We start from the raw sequence: 17,755 nt of genomic DNA on the forward strand, positions 1-17,755 counted from the left end.
AAAACCAAACCAAAACAAAACAAAACAAAAAATTAACAAATGGAAATTAAACAATTTACTACTGATCCAGCTCTGACCTTAACTTAACCAATTTAAGTGGATCAGAGATTAAATCAAAGATGGAAGCAAAAGATACCTGGAAACAAATGAGAATAAGGACACAAATTATCAGAATTTGTGGGACAAAGGAAAAGCAGTATTAAGAGAAAAATGTATAGTGTTACAAGCATTCATCAGGGAGGAAAAATGGGCCTACAGAAATAATTTAATGGCACAGCTTAAAAATTTGGATAAAGAACAACAAAATGAACCAAAAATAGGCAGATAAAAGGTAATAATAAAGCTCAGAGCAGAAATGAATGAACTGAAAATGCAAAAGAAACAATATAGAAGATCAATGAAAGCAAGAGTTGGTTCTTTGAAATAAACAAGGGGCCGGAGAGATAGCGTGGAGGTAAGGCGTTTACCTTTCATGCAGAAGGTCATTGGTTCGAATCCCGGCATCCCATATGGTCCCCCGAGCCTGCCAGGAGCGATTTCTGAGTATGAAGGCAGGAGTAACCCCTGAGCACTGCTGGGTGTGACCCAAAAACCAAAAAAATAAATAAACAAACAAGATCTACAAACCATTAATAAACTCACAAAGCAAGTAAGAGAGAAACTTAATAGACTGAATTAGAAATGAAAAGGAGAGGGGGGCCGGGCGGTGGCGCTAAAGGTAAGGTGCCTGCCTTGCCTGCGCTAGCCTAGGACGGACCGCGGTTCGATCCCCCGGCGTCCCATATGGTCCCCCAAGAAGCCAGGAGCAACTTCTGAGCGCATAGCCAGGAGTAACCCCTGAGCGTCACAGGGTGTGGCCCAAAAACAAAAAAAAAAGAAATGAAAAGGAGGGGCCTGGAGAGATAGCACAGCGGCGTTTGCCTTGCAAGCAGCCAATCCAGGACCAAAGGTGGTTGGTTCGAATCCCAGTGTCCCATATGGTCCCCCGTGCCTGCCAGGAGCTATTTCTATTTCTGAGCAGACAGCCAGGAGTAACCTCTGAGCACCACCGGGTGTGGCCCAGAAAACCAAAAAAAAAAAAAAAAAAAAAAATGAAAAGGAGGGAAATAACTAAACACACTACAGAACTTTAAATGGTAATCAGAGATTATTTTAAGAAACTCTCTGCTGGCTGGAGAGATAGCACAGTGGTAAGGTGTTTGCCTTGCATGCAGCCGAACCAGGATGGAGGGTGGTTCGAATTCTGGCACCCCATATAGTCCCCCAACTCAGCCAGGAGTGATTTCTGAGTGCAGAGCCAGGAGTAATCCCTGAGCACAGCTGGGTATGACCCAAAAACCAAAAATAAAGAAAAGAAAGAAAGAAACTCTCTACTACAAAAATAGGAACCGGAAAAATGGATAAAAATGGATAAATTCTTAAGACTCGTATAACCTCTCAAGGTTAAACCAAGATTTTTATGGCATATCTGAACACACTTACTCACTATTGAGGAAATCAAAAGTCTTCACAAAAACAAAAGCCCAGGCCCAGATGAATTCACTAGTGAATTCTTTCAAACCTTTCGAGAGGACCTACTGCCAATTCTTTTCAGGTTCTCCAGGAAAATGAAGAAACAGAAATACTCCCAAATAGTTTTTACGAAGCTAATATCACCATGATACAAAAAAATCAGACAAAAATGCCACAAGAAAGAGAGAGAACTACAGACCAAGATCCTTGATGAATACAGATAAAAAGATCAAGATCCTCAACAAAATTCTAGCAAATAGGATTCGATGTTTCATCAATAAGGTCATATATCATGATCAAATAGGATTTATCCCAGAGATGCAAGGACGGTTTAACATATACAAGTCAATCAATATAATACACTATATCAACAAAAGGAAAAATAGAAACCACATAATCAGGGGCCGGAGCAGTGGCACAAGCGGTAGGGCATTTGCCTTGCATGCACTAACCTAGAATGGACCACGGTGTCCCATATGATCCCCCAAGCCAGGAGCGATTTCTGAATGCATAGCCAGGAGTAACCCCTGAGCGTCACTGAGTGTGGCCCAAAAACCAAAACAAAACAAAACACATAATCATTTCGATACAAAGAAAGCATTTGGGCCTGGAGAGATGGCACAGTGGCGTTTACCTTGCAAGCAGCCCATCCAGGACCAAAGGTGGCTGGTTCGAATCCCGGTGTCCCATATGGTCCCCCGTGCCTGCCAGGAGCTATTTCTGAGCAGACAGCCAGGAGTAACCCCTGAGCATCGCCGGGTGTGGCCCAAAAACAAAAACAAAAAAAAAACAAACAAAAAAAAAGAAAGCATTTGATAAGGTCCAACACACATTCATGATAAAAACTATCAACAAGATGGGAATGAAAGGATCTTTTCTCAATACAATCAAGGCCATTTACCACAAGCCCATGGCAAATATTGTACTCAATGAGGAAAAACTCTTTCCTCTAAAATCTGGCACAAGATAAGGCTATCCCTTTCATCACTCGTATTCAACATAGTAAAGGAAGTACTTGCCATTGCAATTAGTCAAGAAAAAGAAATCAAAGGCATTCAGTGAGGAAAGAAAGATGTCAAGCTCTCACTGTTCAAGATGACATACTGCAGGGGTGGCGAACAAGTTTGACACAAAGAGCCAAAAATTTAAACTGGGAGAGTCAAAGAGCCACACTACACAGTGACCTGCCAAAACAGACAAACACTTACACAAAAGCATCTAATTTTAACAATAATATATTAAACCCATATTGCATTTTGCCATTTTGAGTGAGGGTAAAAATCCTGCAGTGATGGTGAGGGTGTGCTGTGTCCTCCACACTCAGAACTAACGGCCAGATGTGACCCAACATGTGACACATATGCCCCCCCCCCTCGCTGGGCCGTGCAGTTGTTTCTGAAGGATGGGAGACAGGAGGACGCAGCCTGGGGGCAGGACTATGTACTCGGAGATCTCTCCTCAGATGTCCCTCCTCAGAAGCAGCAGAACAAAATCCAAACTTGGCAGAGAGCCACAGGATACAAAAGAATGATAAGAGGCAAAGAGCCACATTCATTCTGCCAGGAGCCACAGGCAGCTCGAGAGCCACGTGTTTGCCACCCCTAGCATACTGTATTTAGAAAACCCTAAAGACTCTACCAAAAAGCTCCTAGAAACAATAGATTTTATAGGAAAGTGGCAGCTGCAAAATCAACACACAAAAATCAATGGTCTTCTTATACACAAATGATAGGGAAGAAATAGACAAATAAAAAAGCAATACCATTTACAATAGTACCACAGAAACTCAAATACCTTGGAGTCAACTAAGTGAAGGGCCTATACAAAGTGTAACTTCACCCTGGATTTAGGTGTATCTACCTGAGACCCGCCCATTTCTGGGAGGGGGTCTTGGGAACCAGATATTACGTGTGACCTTACCTGCAAGGTATATATATATATATATATATACACATATATATACACATATATACCATTCTGGGGAGTGGTCTTTGAAGGTTATATAAGGCCTTTGACCCAGGGGATTAAGCCCTTTTGGTCTTTGGCCAGCATGGAGGTCAAAGGGAAGATAGCTGAAAGGAGTTAAGATGCAGGGCTAGCTAAAAATGGCTGAATGCTTAAAAGGTTATGGTATAGGCCACACATGTGGTGGATAGGGCATGAATAAAGTTGATGTTTCCTGAAGCCTGCCTGTGAGTGAGTTCAATACCCGTCGTTTTCCTGGACCCCAGACCCGCCGGTTGATGGGGGATGAAGCCACGTGGCCATGGCCTAAGAATAAATGTCTCCATCCACCTCTATCCAAACCATTGCTAATTATTTAATTCTACACAAAGAAAACTACAAAACTTTGCTTTAAGAAATAAAAGAGGACACAAGAAAATGGAGGCATATACCCTGCTCATAGATTGGGAAGAGCAACATTATTAAAATGGCAATACTCCCCCCAAAGTATTGTACAGGTTTAATGCAATCCTTTTAAGGATAGCCATGACATTATTCATCGTGACAGCAGAAAAATCATCAGGCTCCTCTACCACGTTCCAAAAGGAAATGATGGCTGCTATGTACTAGGTAAGGCTGATACCGCCATGGAATCATCAGAATGGGTGGAGGTAGATTCCCCTTTCTGCATGAATCACAACAACACAGCAGCACACCCTACACCTCCCGCAGACACAGCTCAGCTGGGCACCTTGACTGGTTCAAACTGCCACGCCACCAAATTCGTTTCAAGTCTATAAATCTTGAACACCTCAAAATTTGAGTACTGTCAGCCCAGTAGTGTCAGAGGAATACTGATGAAACGTGTTCCCCAGTGAGCCTCAACAGTGAGACAGAAGGCTCATCTAGCACCAAGCACAGCCCGATGAAGCCTTAACTGACAGCAGCAACAATCATGTTTTTCTTCCTAGACTGAAGCCCTGGACTAGGTACTCATCATCAGTGTCCAGTCCAAGGTGGGCAAACGAGGGAGACATTGGTCTGCAAAATAGCCGGTGCTCCCTCCACTGGGGGGCGAGGTCCCCCCAGCCCCCAGAAACGAAGCTGTGAGCCTCACACTGTCATCAGAAAGAAGACAGAGCTTGGCAATCAAGTCAGCGATGACGGGAAGAGCAGTCAGCGTCGGATCCGTTTGGGCGGGCCAGTAACTACCAGAGGGTGGGGTGGGGTGGGGCGGGGCGCGCAGGCGCGGCCGCCAATCACAGTCCGAAGGACGGGTCAGGCCCCGCCCACTTCCGGCCGGCCGTTGCCAGCGCGCCAGGGCGACGCGTCCGCTCGCTTTCCGGAAGCGGCGGGGCACTTCCGGCCGGCAGCGCCGGGCCTTCGTTTCTCAGCCGCCCTTTCGAGAGAGCTTGTCAAGCCCGTTCTCCCCGTCTGTCGCGGTCGCCTCTGGAGGACCGGCCCGGGGAGGGAAAGCGAGGCTCGACGCCGCGAGACTGAGACTGACAGACAGGCGCGCCAGGAGCCGCTGTGGCGAAAGTGCGGAGCGGAAGTCCCGCTTCCGAAGCGGTCTAGGCGACTGTGGGAGCGGAGGCGTCCAGCAGAGAGCGGGGGCTGGTGGCGGAAGTCCCGCCCACCGCGGTCCCAGTGGCGAATGCGAGCGGGGGCAGCCTGCGGAAGTCCCGCCCACCGCGTTCTCAGTGGGGAATGCGAGCGGGAGCGGCCGGCGGAAGTCCCGCCCAGCGCGGAAGGAAGGAGCGCACGGCCGGCTGAGGCGGCCTCGGGGCCGAGTCGGAGTCGGCGGCCGACGGCGGACGGGACGGCGCTGGGGCCGCCGCCGGGTGGATGTGGAGGCTGCCGGGCGCGCGCGCCGCGCTGCGTGGGGCCGTGCGGGCGGCGGAGCCGAGGCGGCGCGGCGGGGGCGAGGCGAAGCGCGGGCCTGCGATGGAGCGCGCGGTGGTGCGCTGCGTGCCGTCGGAGGCGACGCTGAGCGTGTCGTTCGCCATGGCGGACGGCCGGCGGCGCAACCTGCAGCGCGACCAGAGCGAGCCGCTGGGCCGGGCGCTGGGCCGCATCGCCGCGCACGCGCTCAAGGGGCCGCGCAAGCGGGGGGCGAAGGGCCAGGGCCAGGGCCAGGGCGGGAAGGCGCGGCCTGAGGCGGCGGGGGGCGTGGACCCGGAGCCCGAGCCCGTGGCGGTGCGCCTGTGGCTGCGCGACGAGCCGGTGTCGGAGGCGGCGCGCAACGCGGACGCGTGGGTGGACGGCGCCGTGCTGCAGGTGGGCGGCGCGCGGTACCGCGTGGAGCGCAACCCGCCGGCGCTCACGGAGCTGCGCCTGCCGCGCGTGCTGCTGGCCGGCTGCCCCGCCTGGCCGCGCCTGCGCCTCGAGTTCGCCCAGCCCGACGCCTGCCGCTTCCGCTGGTTCCGCGAGGCGCGGCCCGGCGACGACGACGAGGCGCACGACCCCCGGGACCCGGATGATCGCGACCAGGACGACGACCACGACCCCACGCGCTGGGCCGACACGGGCGAGCGCGGCCGCGCCTACACGCCGAGCGACGCGGACGTCGGGCGGCGCCTCAAGCTGCGCTGCACGCCGGGCGACGGGCAGCGCCTGGGCGAGAGCCTCGAGCTCTGCGGCGGCCCCGTGCAGGCCGGGCCGGGCGCCTGCCCGTGCGACGCGCGCCACCTGCGCACGCGCCGTCCGGCCGGGCCCGCCCGCCTGCGCGCCCTGAGCTACAACGTGCTGGCCGACGCCTACGCGAGCTCCGACTTCGCGCGCGCCTCGCTCTTCCCCTACTGCGCGCCGCACGCGCTCGAGCCCGACTACCGCCTGAGCCTGCTGCTGCGCGAGCTGAACGGCTACCGCGCCGACCTGCTGTGCCTGCAGGAGGTGGACCGCGCCGCCTTCCACGACGTGCTGGCGCCCGCGCTCGCCGCCCGCGGCCTGGACGGGCTCTTCCGCCCCAAGCGGCCGCAGGAGGGCCTGGCCACCTTCTTCCGCGCCGACAAGCTGCGCCTGCTCGCCCAGCACGACGTGGCCCTCGCCGACGCCCTGCGCGACCACCCGCGCCACCGCCCGCTGCTCGAGCGCCTCGCGCGCAACCCCCTGGCGCGCGACCAAGTGCTCCGCCGCTCCTCCGTGCTCCAGGTCAGGGCGCCCGCCGGCCCGGCCCACGCCCTCCTCCGTCACCCAGCCCCAGTCACCCAGCCCCAGGCGCCGCTAGCGTACTCGCTCTCTTGCCGGTCTCTCATTCACCGGTCTGGGCCACACCGGGCAGCACTTGACTCGCTCCCGGCCCTGCTACACTCGGGCGTCACACCTGAGTCGGCTGCGCACCGAGCAAGCGCCCTGCCCACTGACACCTTTTGAAAGGGCTTTCCTTCGAGTAGCGACCGCCCTCTGAGAAGTGCTCCGCTCAAACCTCGTATTTGGATGTGTTGCTGCCCCTTTTCCAATACTGCTTTTCCTAGGGTATGAATAGAAAAGCGGACAGGCTCCTCTTCACTGGAGTGTTGGCCCAGGATTCTGACCCTTCTTTTTTTTTAATACGATCCGTCATCCCTGGTTCCAGTGTTGATTGCTTTTTAGCTTAAGCTTCCCTTCATTTTTAGAACTGTGTTCGTTGGAGCGACAGAAAGATAGTTCAGTGGTTCAGGCGCTTGCCGTATTACATGAGACAACATGTCCAAGTCACAGTGCTGTAAATGGCACACTGGTTGTGCAGACCTAGATCTCCCCGACTCCAAAACCTCCACTGGGCCTTAAACGCTTCAAGATACATAACACGTATGATGAATCTATGTTTTGGGACCACCCCTGACTCTAGGCTTATTCCTGGCTCTGCTTCAAGAGCCCTCCTGGTAGATGACCACATGAGTTGGAGAAAATGTTTAAGTGTCTAAGTTCAGCATTGCTTTCTGATCCCAAAATTCAACATACCCAGGCTCGTGAGGGAGCTCAGAGTACTTAGCCCTAGCATGCCGGACACTGTTGGACCCTGGCACTTGCTGGTTCCTTAAACACTAACTCTAGAGCAAGTCCTGAACACTGATGGGTGTTGCCTGAACATTCGAACCAAACCTCAAAACTCCCCATATGCGGCGAGGATAGCTCAGAGGCTTGAACGTGTGTGCTTTCCATGAAGAGCTCCGTACTACGTGCTGCTCTAAGCATTGTCATCTTAAGTCCAGAACCACTTAAATAAGCCTTAAGTACAGCTCCCCCCAAATGTATATACATATTATACATACATATGTATATTTAAAAACATTTCCAGTCTGAGTTTATCATCTAAAATATTTTTATACTTATATTGTAATGTTAAAATATTTCACGGAGTACCGTTCATGTAGTATAGTCGGAAACTTGTAACAAAAATTAATATTTGTTTTCTTTTTGAGCCACAACTTGTGGGCTCAGGGATCCATATGTGGTGCCAGACACTTAATCTGAGTTGCAAAGCAAGCACCTTACCCACTGTTCCATAGCTCTCTAGCCCTCAGAATTAATGATTTCTTAAATTATTTCTGTTCTTAATATCACTTAAAGTAAGAATAAAGTACATTCAGAAAATTGGCAGGGCCCGGAGAGATAGCACAGCGGTGTTTGCCTTGCAAGCAGCTGATCCAGGACCAAAGGTGGTTGGTTTGAATCCCGGGGTCCCATAGGGTCCCCCGTGCCTGCCAGGAGCTATTTCTGAGCAGACAGCCAGGAGGAACCCCTGAGCACCGCCGGGTGTGGCCCAAAAACCAAAAAAAAAGAAAAGAAAAGAAAAGAAAATTGGCAGATATTAACTGAACTCATTGCACTTCGTTTCAGGTTTCTGTTTTTCAATCTACAGAGGATCCATCTAAAAAGATCTGTGTTGCTAATACCCATCTTTACTGGCATCCAAAAGGTTAGTTTTATTTGTTTTTATATGTGACAGTAACATGGTTAATAAAGGTCTTGGATGACCTAAAGTTGTTCCACAAAATCTCTGGGTCTATATGTCAGGTACACAAACATTTATGATTTTGGACATAGAGAACTTTATAAGTTTAAGGTGTACCAAAAAGACTTGGCATCTTTTATAAAATAATTGACACCTATTACTTCACATAAATACTGATTAAAAAGCAAAATTTTATTTTCGAGGGTGTGTGTTACACCTGGCAGCGCTCAGGGGTTACTCCTGGCTATATGCTTAGAGATCCGGGAGCCAGGCTCGAGGGACCATATGGGATGCCGGGATTCGAACCACCGTCCTTCTGCATGCAAGGCAAATGCCTTACCTCCATGCTGTCTCACCGGACCCAAAAAGCAAATTTTTGATGGGAGACAAGGGATTAAGTCTGCCCTTTGTTCTGACCAACCAAATTTGACTCCTGGCACCCCTGTCCCAAGAGCACCTGCAAGGAGTAACCCTCAGCACTACAAAGTGTGGCCCTAAATCCAAAAAATACACAACGGAAAAAGCCTGGAAGTTTTTTTTTTTTTTAATTACTGAATTATACAGTTATTCATTACTGGGTTTCAGGTGTACAGTGGTCCAATACCAATCTTTTCACTAGTTTCCACTTCCCTCCACCAATGTCCCAATTTCCCTCCTGCCCCCAGCCTGCCTCTTTGGCAGGCACTTTTCCAGTTCGCTTTGTAGGTACTGTGGTGTACAAGACTATGTCAAAAGATAGGATAATGCACATCACTTTACCTCCTTTCAGCATTCAGTCCTTGTCCAGAGAAAATCTGGAAGTTTTTATCTTTTGACCACCTTCCTGTAATTCCTTCAGAAGCCATGCCACAAATATCATCTTGAAAATCACCAGATACGGGGCCGGGCGGTGGCGCTGGAGGTAAGGTGCCTACCTTGCCTGCACTAGCCTAGGACGGACCGCGGTTCGATCCCCCGGCGTCCCATATGGTCCCCCAAGCCAGGAGCGACTTCTGAGCGCATAGCCAGGAGTAACCCCTGAGCGTCACTGGGTGGGGCCCAAAAAACAAAAACAAAAACAAAAAAAAAAAAAAAAAAAAAAAAAAGAAAATCACCAGATACCCTAATATGTTATCCACCACCCTGTGGTGCTTAGGGGTTACTTCTGGCTCTTCACTCAGGAATCACACTAACTGGCAGTGCTCAGGAATCAAACTCAGCTTGGCCATGTGCAAGGCAAGTGCCTTACCTGCTGTACTATCTCTTGACCCCTCTATTTATTTATTGCAAAATAGGGGTTTTAATGTACATAATGGGATCAACAACCACCAGACAGGAATACTATACTACTGATAACATTCTGTCGGCCCCCCCCCCCTTCTTTAATCCTTATAAGCACCATGATTACAAGTATGATTCTGGTTGGGTTTCAGTCATAAACAGAACATCCCCCTTCACCAGTGCAACAGTCCCACCACCACTGCCCCATTTTCCCCCCTGCCTGTATTAGAGACAGGCTTTCTACTTCTCATTCTTTAACATTGTCATGCTAGTTGTTAGTGTAGTTATTTCTCTAACAGCATTCACCACTCTTTGTGGTGAGCTTCATATTGTGAGCCGGTTCTTCCGGCTCCTTAACTTTCTTGTCTCTGGACCTTACTGCAATGATGTCTTTAATTTTTCTTGAAGCCCGTAGATGAGTGAGATTATTCTGTATCTCTCCCTCTGACTTATTTCACTCAGCATAATAGATTCCATGTACATCCACATACAGGAAAATTTCATGACTTCATCTCTCCTACGGCTGCATAATATTGCATTGTATATATGGACCACAGTTTCTTTAGCCACTCATCTGTTGAATGGTATCTTGGTTGTTTCCAGAGTCTGGCTATTGTAAATAGTGCTGCGATGAATATAGGTGCGAGGAAAGGATTTTTGAATTGTATTTTTGTGTTCGTAGGGTATATCCCTAGGAAGGCTCTTGGCTCCTCTTAATATTTTTAAATGTAATGGCAACTTGTTAGGAAAAACTTAAGATTTTTTCTTTACATTCATAGGTGGGTACATTCGTCTCATTCAAATGGCAGTAGCCTTAGCTCACATTAAACACGTCTCCTGCGATCTGTATCCTGGCATACCGGTTATATTTTGTGGGGACTTTAATAGTACTCCGTCCACGGGAACGTATCATTTTGTCATCAATGGCAGTATTGCAGAGGACCATGAAGACTGGGCTTCCTACGGGGAAGAAGAACGTTGCAACATGTCCCTTACCCATTCCTTCAAACTGAAAAGTGCATGCGGTGAGCCTGCTTACACAAATTATGTTGGTGGCTTTCATGGATGCCTGGATTACATTTTCATTGACATGGATGCTTTTGAGGTCGAGCAGGTAATTCCATTACCTAGTCACGAAGAAGTGACCACCCACCAGGCCTTACCTAGTGTTTCCCATCCTTCGGATCACATAGCACTGGTATGTGACTTAAAATGGAAATAGACTTGTGTTCGATGGAGTTTTAAGTTGTCTTTAATAAGAAATTAATATAAATCAAACTTTACGTGTAATTCTTAAAAAAGGAAAACTGGACACGAAGTTAAAATGTTCTTGTATGTCCATTGTCTTCATTACATGACTGTCAGTGTTTGCATAAATTGTTTTTCTGACACTCCCCCTTTTTCTACACTTAAAGAAAAGACAAATATATTTATGATTATCGGGAAACATTTGAATTATTGTGTATCTTTTATAAGTATTTTTTATTTAGCAACTAAAGAATTTTTTAAGTGCTATTTGAATGATCCTATCATTTTTTTCTGTCAAAATATACTTTCCAACTGAATCATATTCATGTAATTAGTGAGAAAGTGCATACAAATTAAGGTGTGAAAGGCCTAAGTTGTGAATCCTGGAAGGAATAACATTAGGATCTACCTCAATTTGATTAATAATTTAAATCACCTTCAAAGCTTTAACAAAAGATTAAAATATACTCTTACAATTGTTACTGCTGTTTTTATTTTTATAATTAGCATAAATTATTTGAAGCTTATTTTAGTATTTTTGCTTTCAGTGGATGTATATATGAACATACTTTTATAATACTTTTTTTATACTTTTCATTCAACTTTTAGAATATAAGCACAATTTAGAATTCACTAGCAATGGTGGAGTCTGTTTGAGCCTGCATTTTCAGTTTCATTTCCTCATGAGAAACAGGTATTGACCATTTGATATTAGAAACTGATGCAATGAAAATTGGGCCTACTGAGATTTTTTTATGGACCATTGAGCATTTCTTTTTTTGTTTGTTTTTTCTTTTTTGTTTTGTTTTGTTTTGTTTTTGGGCCACACCCTGGCGGTGCTCAGGGGTCACTCCTGGCTGTCTGCTCAGAAATAGCTCCTGGCAGGCACAGGGGACCCTATGGGACACTGGGATTCGAACCAATCACCTTTGGTCCTGGATCGGCTGCTTGCAAGGCAAACGCCGCTGTGCTATCTCTCCAGGCCCCTACATTTCTTCATATAGTACAAATGTTTTCACAATTTTTGGTTCTTATAAATAGAAATGGAAGTAGTACAGCTTCTGAGCATCTCTGAAATTATATGTACTTTGAGCATTTTAAATTGAGTTACAGGAAATCATTGTGTGTGCAATTTATATACTGTAACAAATGTAATACAAAGTCAAAACTCGTGCTAGAGCGATAACCACTTTTTAAGCTGATAAGAGCAGATACTACACTTGATCTTAGTCAAAAGGCCGAGAAGCGATGATGATCACTTTTTACACTGTCATACCTTATTTAACTGTGGCTTTGTTGATATTCAGGATAGCTGTGATTTGTTAACAAATATTTCTGCCATTCCTGATTTAGGTATTATATTAGAAAAGCCTATTAACCTTGAAAGAAACTTTGATTTTCCATTCATGAAAGCCTTTGTTCCAAATTCTTTAATCTTTAAACCCAATCCCATAAGAACTGTTCCTTTGATAGGAACTTTGTTTGTTCCATCGATAGATATATTGTTAGCGTTTAGTTTAATAAGTTTGACAAAGAGCGGACTTTGTTGGCACTTTCAGATCAAACCTTTAGATACTTAAAATAAGTGAAAAAAAAAATGAAGATGGGAAGTTTTAGGGGTCTATTTGGAAAAGAACTACAAATGAAAAATTGATGCTTCAAAATGTGCCTTCCAAAATTAAAATTTTTAGAGCATTTTTACATTAGTTTATAAATATGCAAGTAATACTAATGCCAGAATTTTGATTATCTTGCATAACATCTTTTTTCCTTCTGCAATCTGTTTTTTGGTCTGTTTCCAAACTTACTGATAGGACTTCTAAAATAACTTGAAAAATCAAAACGTTATAAGCAGAATGTAAGGAAGAATTGTAATTTGTCATGGTCATGCCTTTTTAAAAAGCGTCCAGGTCGTTTATGTTGAATTCTGGTCAGAAACACTTTCAGAACTTATCAAACATTCCATATCCTGAATCCTAAATTTGATAACTTGATGACCAAAGAGTACAATCAGATTGAATATAAGTATTTTAAAATATGATGGACTGTAGTAATGGCACAGCAGGTAAGACATTTGTCTTGCACATGGCCAATCTGGTCTCGATCATCTGGCATCCCATCTGGTTCCCCAAGTGCCTCCAGGAATGACCGCTGGGCTTCCAGCCGCCAGGAGTAGACCCTGAGCACCATTGCCCCCATCCCCAAAAAACAAAATAATTATTATAGAGTGCCATATTTGCTGGTCAGATTCTGGTTTTAGATACCCAAATAGGATTAAAGCCAAAGGTAAGGAACACTGATAAAATTGTATAAATCGCCTACCCAGTTTTCCTTGTAGTCTTGAGTTTGAATACAGTTATTTGGCAATGTTTAAGCGTTTAAAGCCATCTGTGTGATTGAACTTGACTATTTGGATTTTTATTACACTTAATTTTAATAAAATATGAAAATCATGGCAACTCTGAACCACATTTCATACGGAAAAATTTGACATTCAAACATAGTATAGACAATGTTGTAGAGCAGTTTCCAATTAATCTTCTACCATTGCCACTGTAACAGATATATACAGTAGTCCAAAATTCATTAGTCAACATTTCTAGCCAGAATGTGATATTCTCAAACCCTGTGTACTAAAATTGTTTTCCAATTTCAACGAATAATTCCCCTGGTTGGCATCTTTTCTTTTTCTTCTTTTTATTTGGTTTTTGGTTTTTGGGTCACTCCTGGCTCTCTGCTCAGAAATCGCTCCTGGAAGGCTCGGGGGACCATACGGGATGCCGGGATGGGATTCGAACCACTGTCCTTCTGCATGCAAGGCAAACACCTTAACCTCCATGCTATCTCTCTGGCCCGGGTGGCAGCTTTTCTAAGAGAACTAAGGCCTCATCAGAAGGAGCTCATTTCAATCTAGAGGTAGGTCTCTAAAGAATGTAATAGAATTCAAAGGAGAAAGGACCCAAAAAGTACTGTTACGGAAAGATCTGCAGAAACCGACACCTTTTTAGATCTCAGAGTCTGACAATGAAGAGCATGTAGAGGTTTTGCTGCAAACTATTCTTAGACAAAACCAAAATCCATATATAATAAAGATCAAAACATGTACAAACCTATATGAATCTTTTATCTTTTTAGTTTTTTGGTTTTGGGTCACACCCGGTGGTGCTCAGGGTTAACTTCTGGCTCTGCACTCAGAAGTCATCCCTGGCAGGCTCGGGGGACCGGACCATATGGGTGCAGGGATTCAAACCACAGTCGGTCCTGGATCAGAGGCGTGCAAGGCAAATGCCCTACCACTGTGCAATAGCACACAGCAGGTAAAAAAGCTTGACTTGCGGGCCGGCCTGGGTTCAATCTCCAGCATCCCATATGGTCCTGAGCCTGCCAGGAGTGATTTCTGAGCACAGAGAGCCAAGAACAACCTGAGTGCCACCAGATGTGTCTGCCAAAAAAAAGAATGGACAAATTGGGGACTAAAGAGATAGCATAGTATAGGGAGATGCTTGCCTTGCATAAGCCTGACCCTAGGTAAAAATTCCCAGCACCACATACATTCCAGGAGCCCAAGAATTTCCAGGTATAGCCTCCCAACCTCCACAAAAAAATAATAAATCACTTACTTGAGGAGAGGCAGTATGGGATCAGAGTACCCATCTAGCACACACAATCCCTAGCACCATATATGGTCCCAAGTGAGATCACTAGAAACGATCTTTGAGCAGTGTCAGGTCAGATGTGACCCAATAATTGCCCTCCGCCCCACAATAATTACTCATTTTGGGTAGACTTTAAAATAGGTGACCAAGGATAAAGATGGACATTTAATGATGAAGGGAAGGAGCCAGTTTTCCAAGAAGACAACTGCTACATTATAAAGTATCAAACTACTCAGAACACACACAGAATTGCAAGTGGCAAAAAAATAAAATTTAATAAAATCAATTCATGCAGCAGAGGGAAAAAGAAATGAAATTGAAAACAAAAATGATACAAACCAAAAGCTGTTTTCTGAAAAGATGAGTAAGATTGATGGCCCTCTAGACTAAGAGGCTAGAGTACTAGTAGTGTCAGAAAGAAAAAGATGGGAATTTACTGTACCACTAGAGTCCAAGGACTTTAAAGTCTGATCCTAGTAAATGTCAAAGTAATCACTACTATCTATAAGATAATTCTGTACATGTGCTAAGTAATACCGGAAGTCCAGTGAGGAAAGTATATTCTTGGGGCCGGAGAGATAGCATGGAGGTAGTGCATTTGCCTTGCATGCAGAATGACTGTGGTTCCAATCCCGGCATCCCATATGGTCCCCTGTGCCTGCCAGGGGCGATTTCTGAGTATAGAGCCAGGAGGAACCCTGAGCGCTTCCAGGTGTGACCCCTCCCCCCAAAAAATAACGACCACATATTTCAGTTATTTTTAGTTGGCATTAAGATAAATGGAAAGAAAAAAATAGACAAAATTCATGGAAAGAGGCATCAGAGGGCTGGAACACCAACACAGTGAGTAGGGTACTTGTCTTGCATGCAGACAATCCAGGTATGATATTGGGCTTCCCATCTGGTCCCCCAAGTACTGCCAGGAGTGATCCCAGAGTAGAGAGCCTGGAATAAGCTCTAAGCACTGTCGAGTGTGGTGCCAAAACAAAAACCATAAATAGGTACCAAAATGTCCAGATTACATTACAGAAAAGCAACCAAGTTGGAGAAGACAATGGGAAAAATGCATTTAACTCCAAAACAAAATAACATGGGACAGGATAAACAAAAGTGTTCTGTCTTCAACCCTGATGCTCTTGACAATCCCTCTTCAGTTTCTGTTAATATACTTAGTAATTACGACAGAAAGCTTGTTTCTTGTTTTTTTTGGGCCACACTAGGTGGTGCTCGGTTACTCCTGGCTCTGTGCTCAGAAATTGCTCCTGGGGGAAAAAAAATCACTCTTGGCAGGCTCGGGGGACCATATGGGATGTCAGGAATTGAACTGGGTCCATCCCAGGTTGGCCATGTGCAAAGCAAATGCCCTGCTTGCTGCCGTGATATCACTCCAGCCCCCAGAAAGCTTTTTAATCTAGAAGTATAACTTATGTATAATAAGTAATAACTAGTAAGCATTCAAGCTTGGAATCAAATATTCCTTGAATAATAGTACATATGTATCAATCATTTAGGTCACTGAATTTTAAATTTATATACCTTGCAAGTTGCTTTAGCCAGAATGCTAAAACTTGGGGAAAGAAATTCTAGGGATTCTCTCCATTTATATCTTCCCCGAAACATTCTACTTTGGGGTTGGCTTCTCAACTATGGTGGGAAGTAGGGTGCGGGAGCGGGTGGGGGGGGGTGGATGGAGCACATGCTTTGCATCCAGGAGGACCTGGTTCACCCTGGCATTACCAGATGTAGTACAAAGACAAAGATCAAACTTAAATTGTGTTTTAGAAAACTGTGTTGTAGAACATATCCTGCACGTCTGAGGCTGTGTTCGCTCTCCAGAACAACCCCTCAGTAGGACTGAAGAAATAGTGTTATTCTTGGACTAGACAGGTGGCCAAGTTATCTTTTTTTTTTTTTTTTTTTTTGATGAGAGGTTGTTGGAACAATCATTGTCCAGCAGTGGCCTGGGCCCTCCCTTTTATGCATGCCAGGCAGTGTTCCAGTCTTTAAATGGGATCCCCATAGCTCAGTGCTTCCTTTTTTTTTGGGGGGGGGGGGTTTCGGGTCACACCCGGCAGTGCTCAGGAGTTCCTTCTGGCTCTACGCTCAGTAGTCACTCCTGGCAGGCTCGGGGGACCATATGGGATGCCAGGATTTGAAACATCGTCCTTCTGCATGCAAGACAAACGCCTTACCTCTGTGCTATGTCTCCGGCCCCCCAGTGCTTCCTTTTTTTTTTTTTTTTTTTGTTTTTGGGCCACACCCAGCGGTGCTCAGGGGTTACTCCTGGCCGTCTGCTCAGAAATAGCTCCTGGCAGGCACGGGGGACCATATGGGACACTGGGATTCGAACCAACCACCTTCGGTCCTGGATCGGCTGCTTGCAAGGCAAACGCCGCTGTGCCATCTCTCCGGGCCCCCAGTGCTTCCTTTTAAAAAAGAAAATACTATAACCCTTTGAACCCACTTAAGGGTTATTAAACAATTTAGATTTTTTATCAAGGAGGGAGGTGATGGGTGGTTTGTGCATTAGCCAGTGGTCAGGGCTTATTCCTGGCACTGTGCTCAGCAGTCACCCTTGGTAGTTTTAGGGTGGAGTGTGCATGCAGTATGTGTGGTGTACACGTTTGATCCACGGGCAAGTTGCACAATTTCATGTTTTGTGTCACACCTGGTGGTGCTCAGGGCTTATCCCTGATTCTGAGCTCAAAATTCGCTTTTGGTGGTGCCCGGAAGACTATATGGGGTGCTAGGGAGCAAAGCAGGAACCCTACCATTGTTCTATCTCTCTGGCCCCACGAAACACTTTTTATAATAAAATTCACTTCAAATCCACTTCAGTTAAAATAAAAAACACAACTACATATTTTATCATTTTATTAGGAATAATTTCAAATGGGTTATGAAGAAAACTTGAGTTGGATGAGTTTTCCAAAAACTCCTTAAGGAAGATTGTTCACCAATAAACAGCTAAACATCAGCAGAACATCATACTGGGCAAAGAGTCAGGTTGATACCAAAGAGCAACATGCAACATAAAAAAGATACAATATAAAGACAATCTGCTGAGAATTAAAAAATCATCTCTCTTCAGATGAACTCTTTGCAACCAGACCAGAACTAATCGACCGTCAAATCCAAACGACATCAACTTGTGTGAGGAAGCCGGAGTCAATATGGGGGCAAAATAAGTTCCTTAGTG

The 17,755-nt window shown here is 46.0% G+C and overlaps 1 protein-coding gene and 1 pseudogene across 1 annotated transcript; one reads left to right on the forward strand and one right to left on the reverse strand.

The window, feature by feature from the left end:
• Positions 1-5,301: 5,301 nt before the first annotated feature.
• On the forward strand, positions 5,302-11,034 carry PDE12 (phosphodiesterase 12). Its single transcript, XM_049776189.1, has 3 exons — positions 5,302-6,606; positions 8,278-8,356; positions 10,432-11,034. The coding sequence occupies exons 1-3, from the start codon at positions 5,302-5,304 to the stop codon at positions 10,872-10,874; spliced, it is 1,827 nt and encodes a 608-aa protein (XP_049632146.1). The 3' UTR covers positions 10,875-11,034.
• A 940-nt stretch (positions 11,035-11,974) lies between these two features.
• LOC126014940 (uncharacterized) lies at positions 11,975-12,150 on the reverse strand (annotated as a pseudogene).
• Positions 12,151-17,755: the final 5,605 nt, after the last annotated feature.

This window comes from Suncus etruscus, chromosome 7, assembly GCF_024139225.1.
Source record: "Suncus etruscus isolate mSunEtr1 chromosome 7, mSunEtr1.pri.cur, whole genome shotgun sequence".
Taxonomy (NCBI): Eukaryota; Metazoa; Chordata; class Mammalia; order Eulipotyphla; family Soricidae; genus Suncus; species Suncus etruscus.

What these genes read in the sequence shown, in the direction of transcription:
- PDE12 (XM_049776189.1), top strand. Translation starts at nt 5,302, where the DNA reads ATGTGGAGGCTGCCGGGCGCGCGCGCCGCGCTGCGTGGGGCCGTGCGG. An exon ending in GCCGCTCCTCCGTGCTCCAG is followed by an intron (nt 6,607 to 8,277) that starts GTCAGGGCGCCC and finishes ACTTCGTTTCAG; the next exon opens with GTTTCTGTTTTTCAATCTAC. An exon ending in TCTTTACTGGCATCCAAAAG is followed by an intron (nt 8,357 to 10,431) that starts GTTAGTTTTATT and finishes TTACATTCATAG; the next exon opens with GTGGGTACATTCGTCTCATT.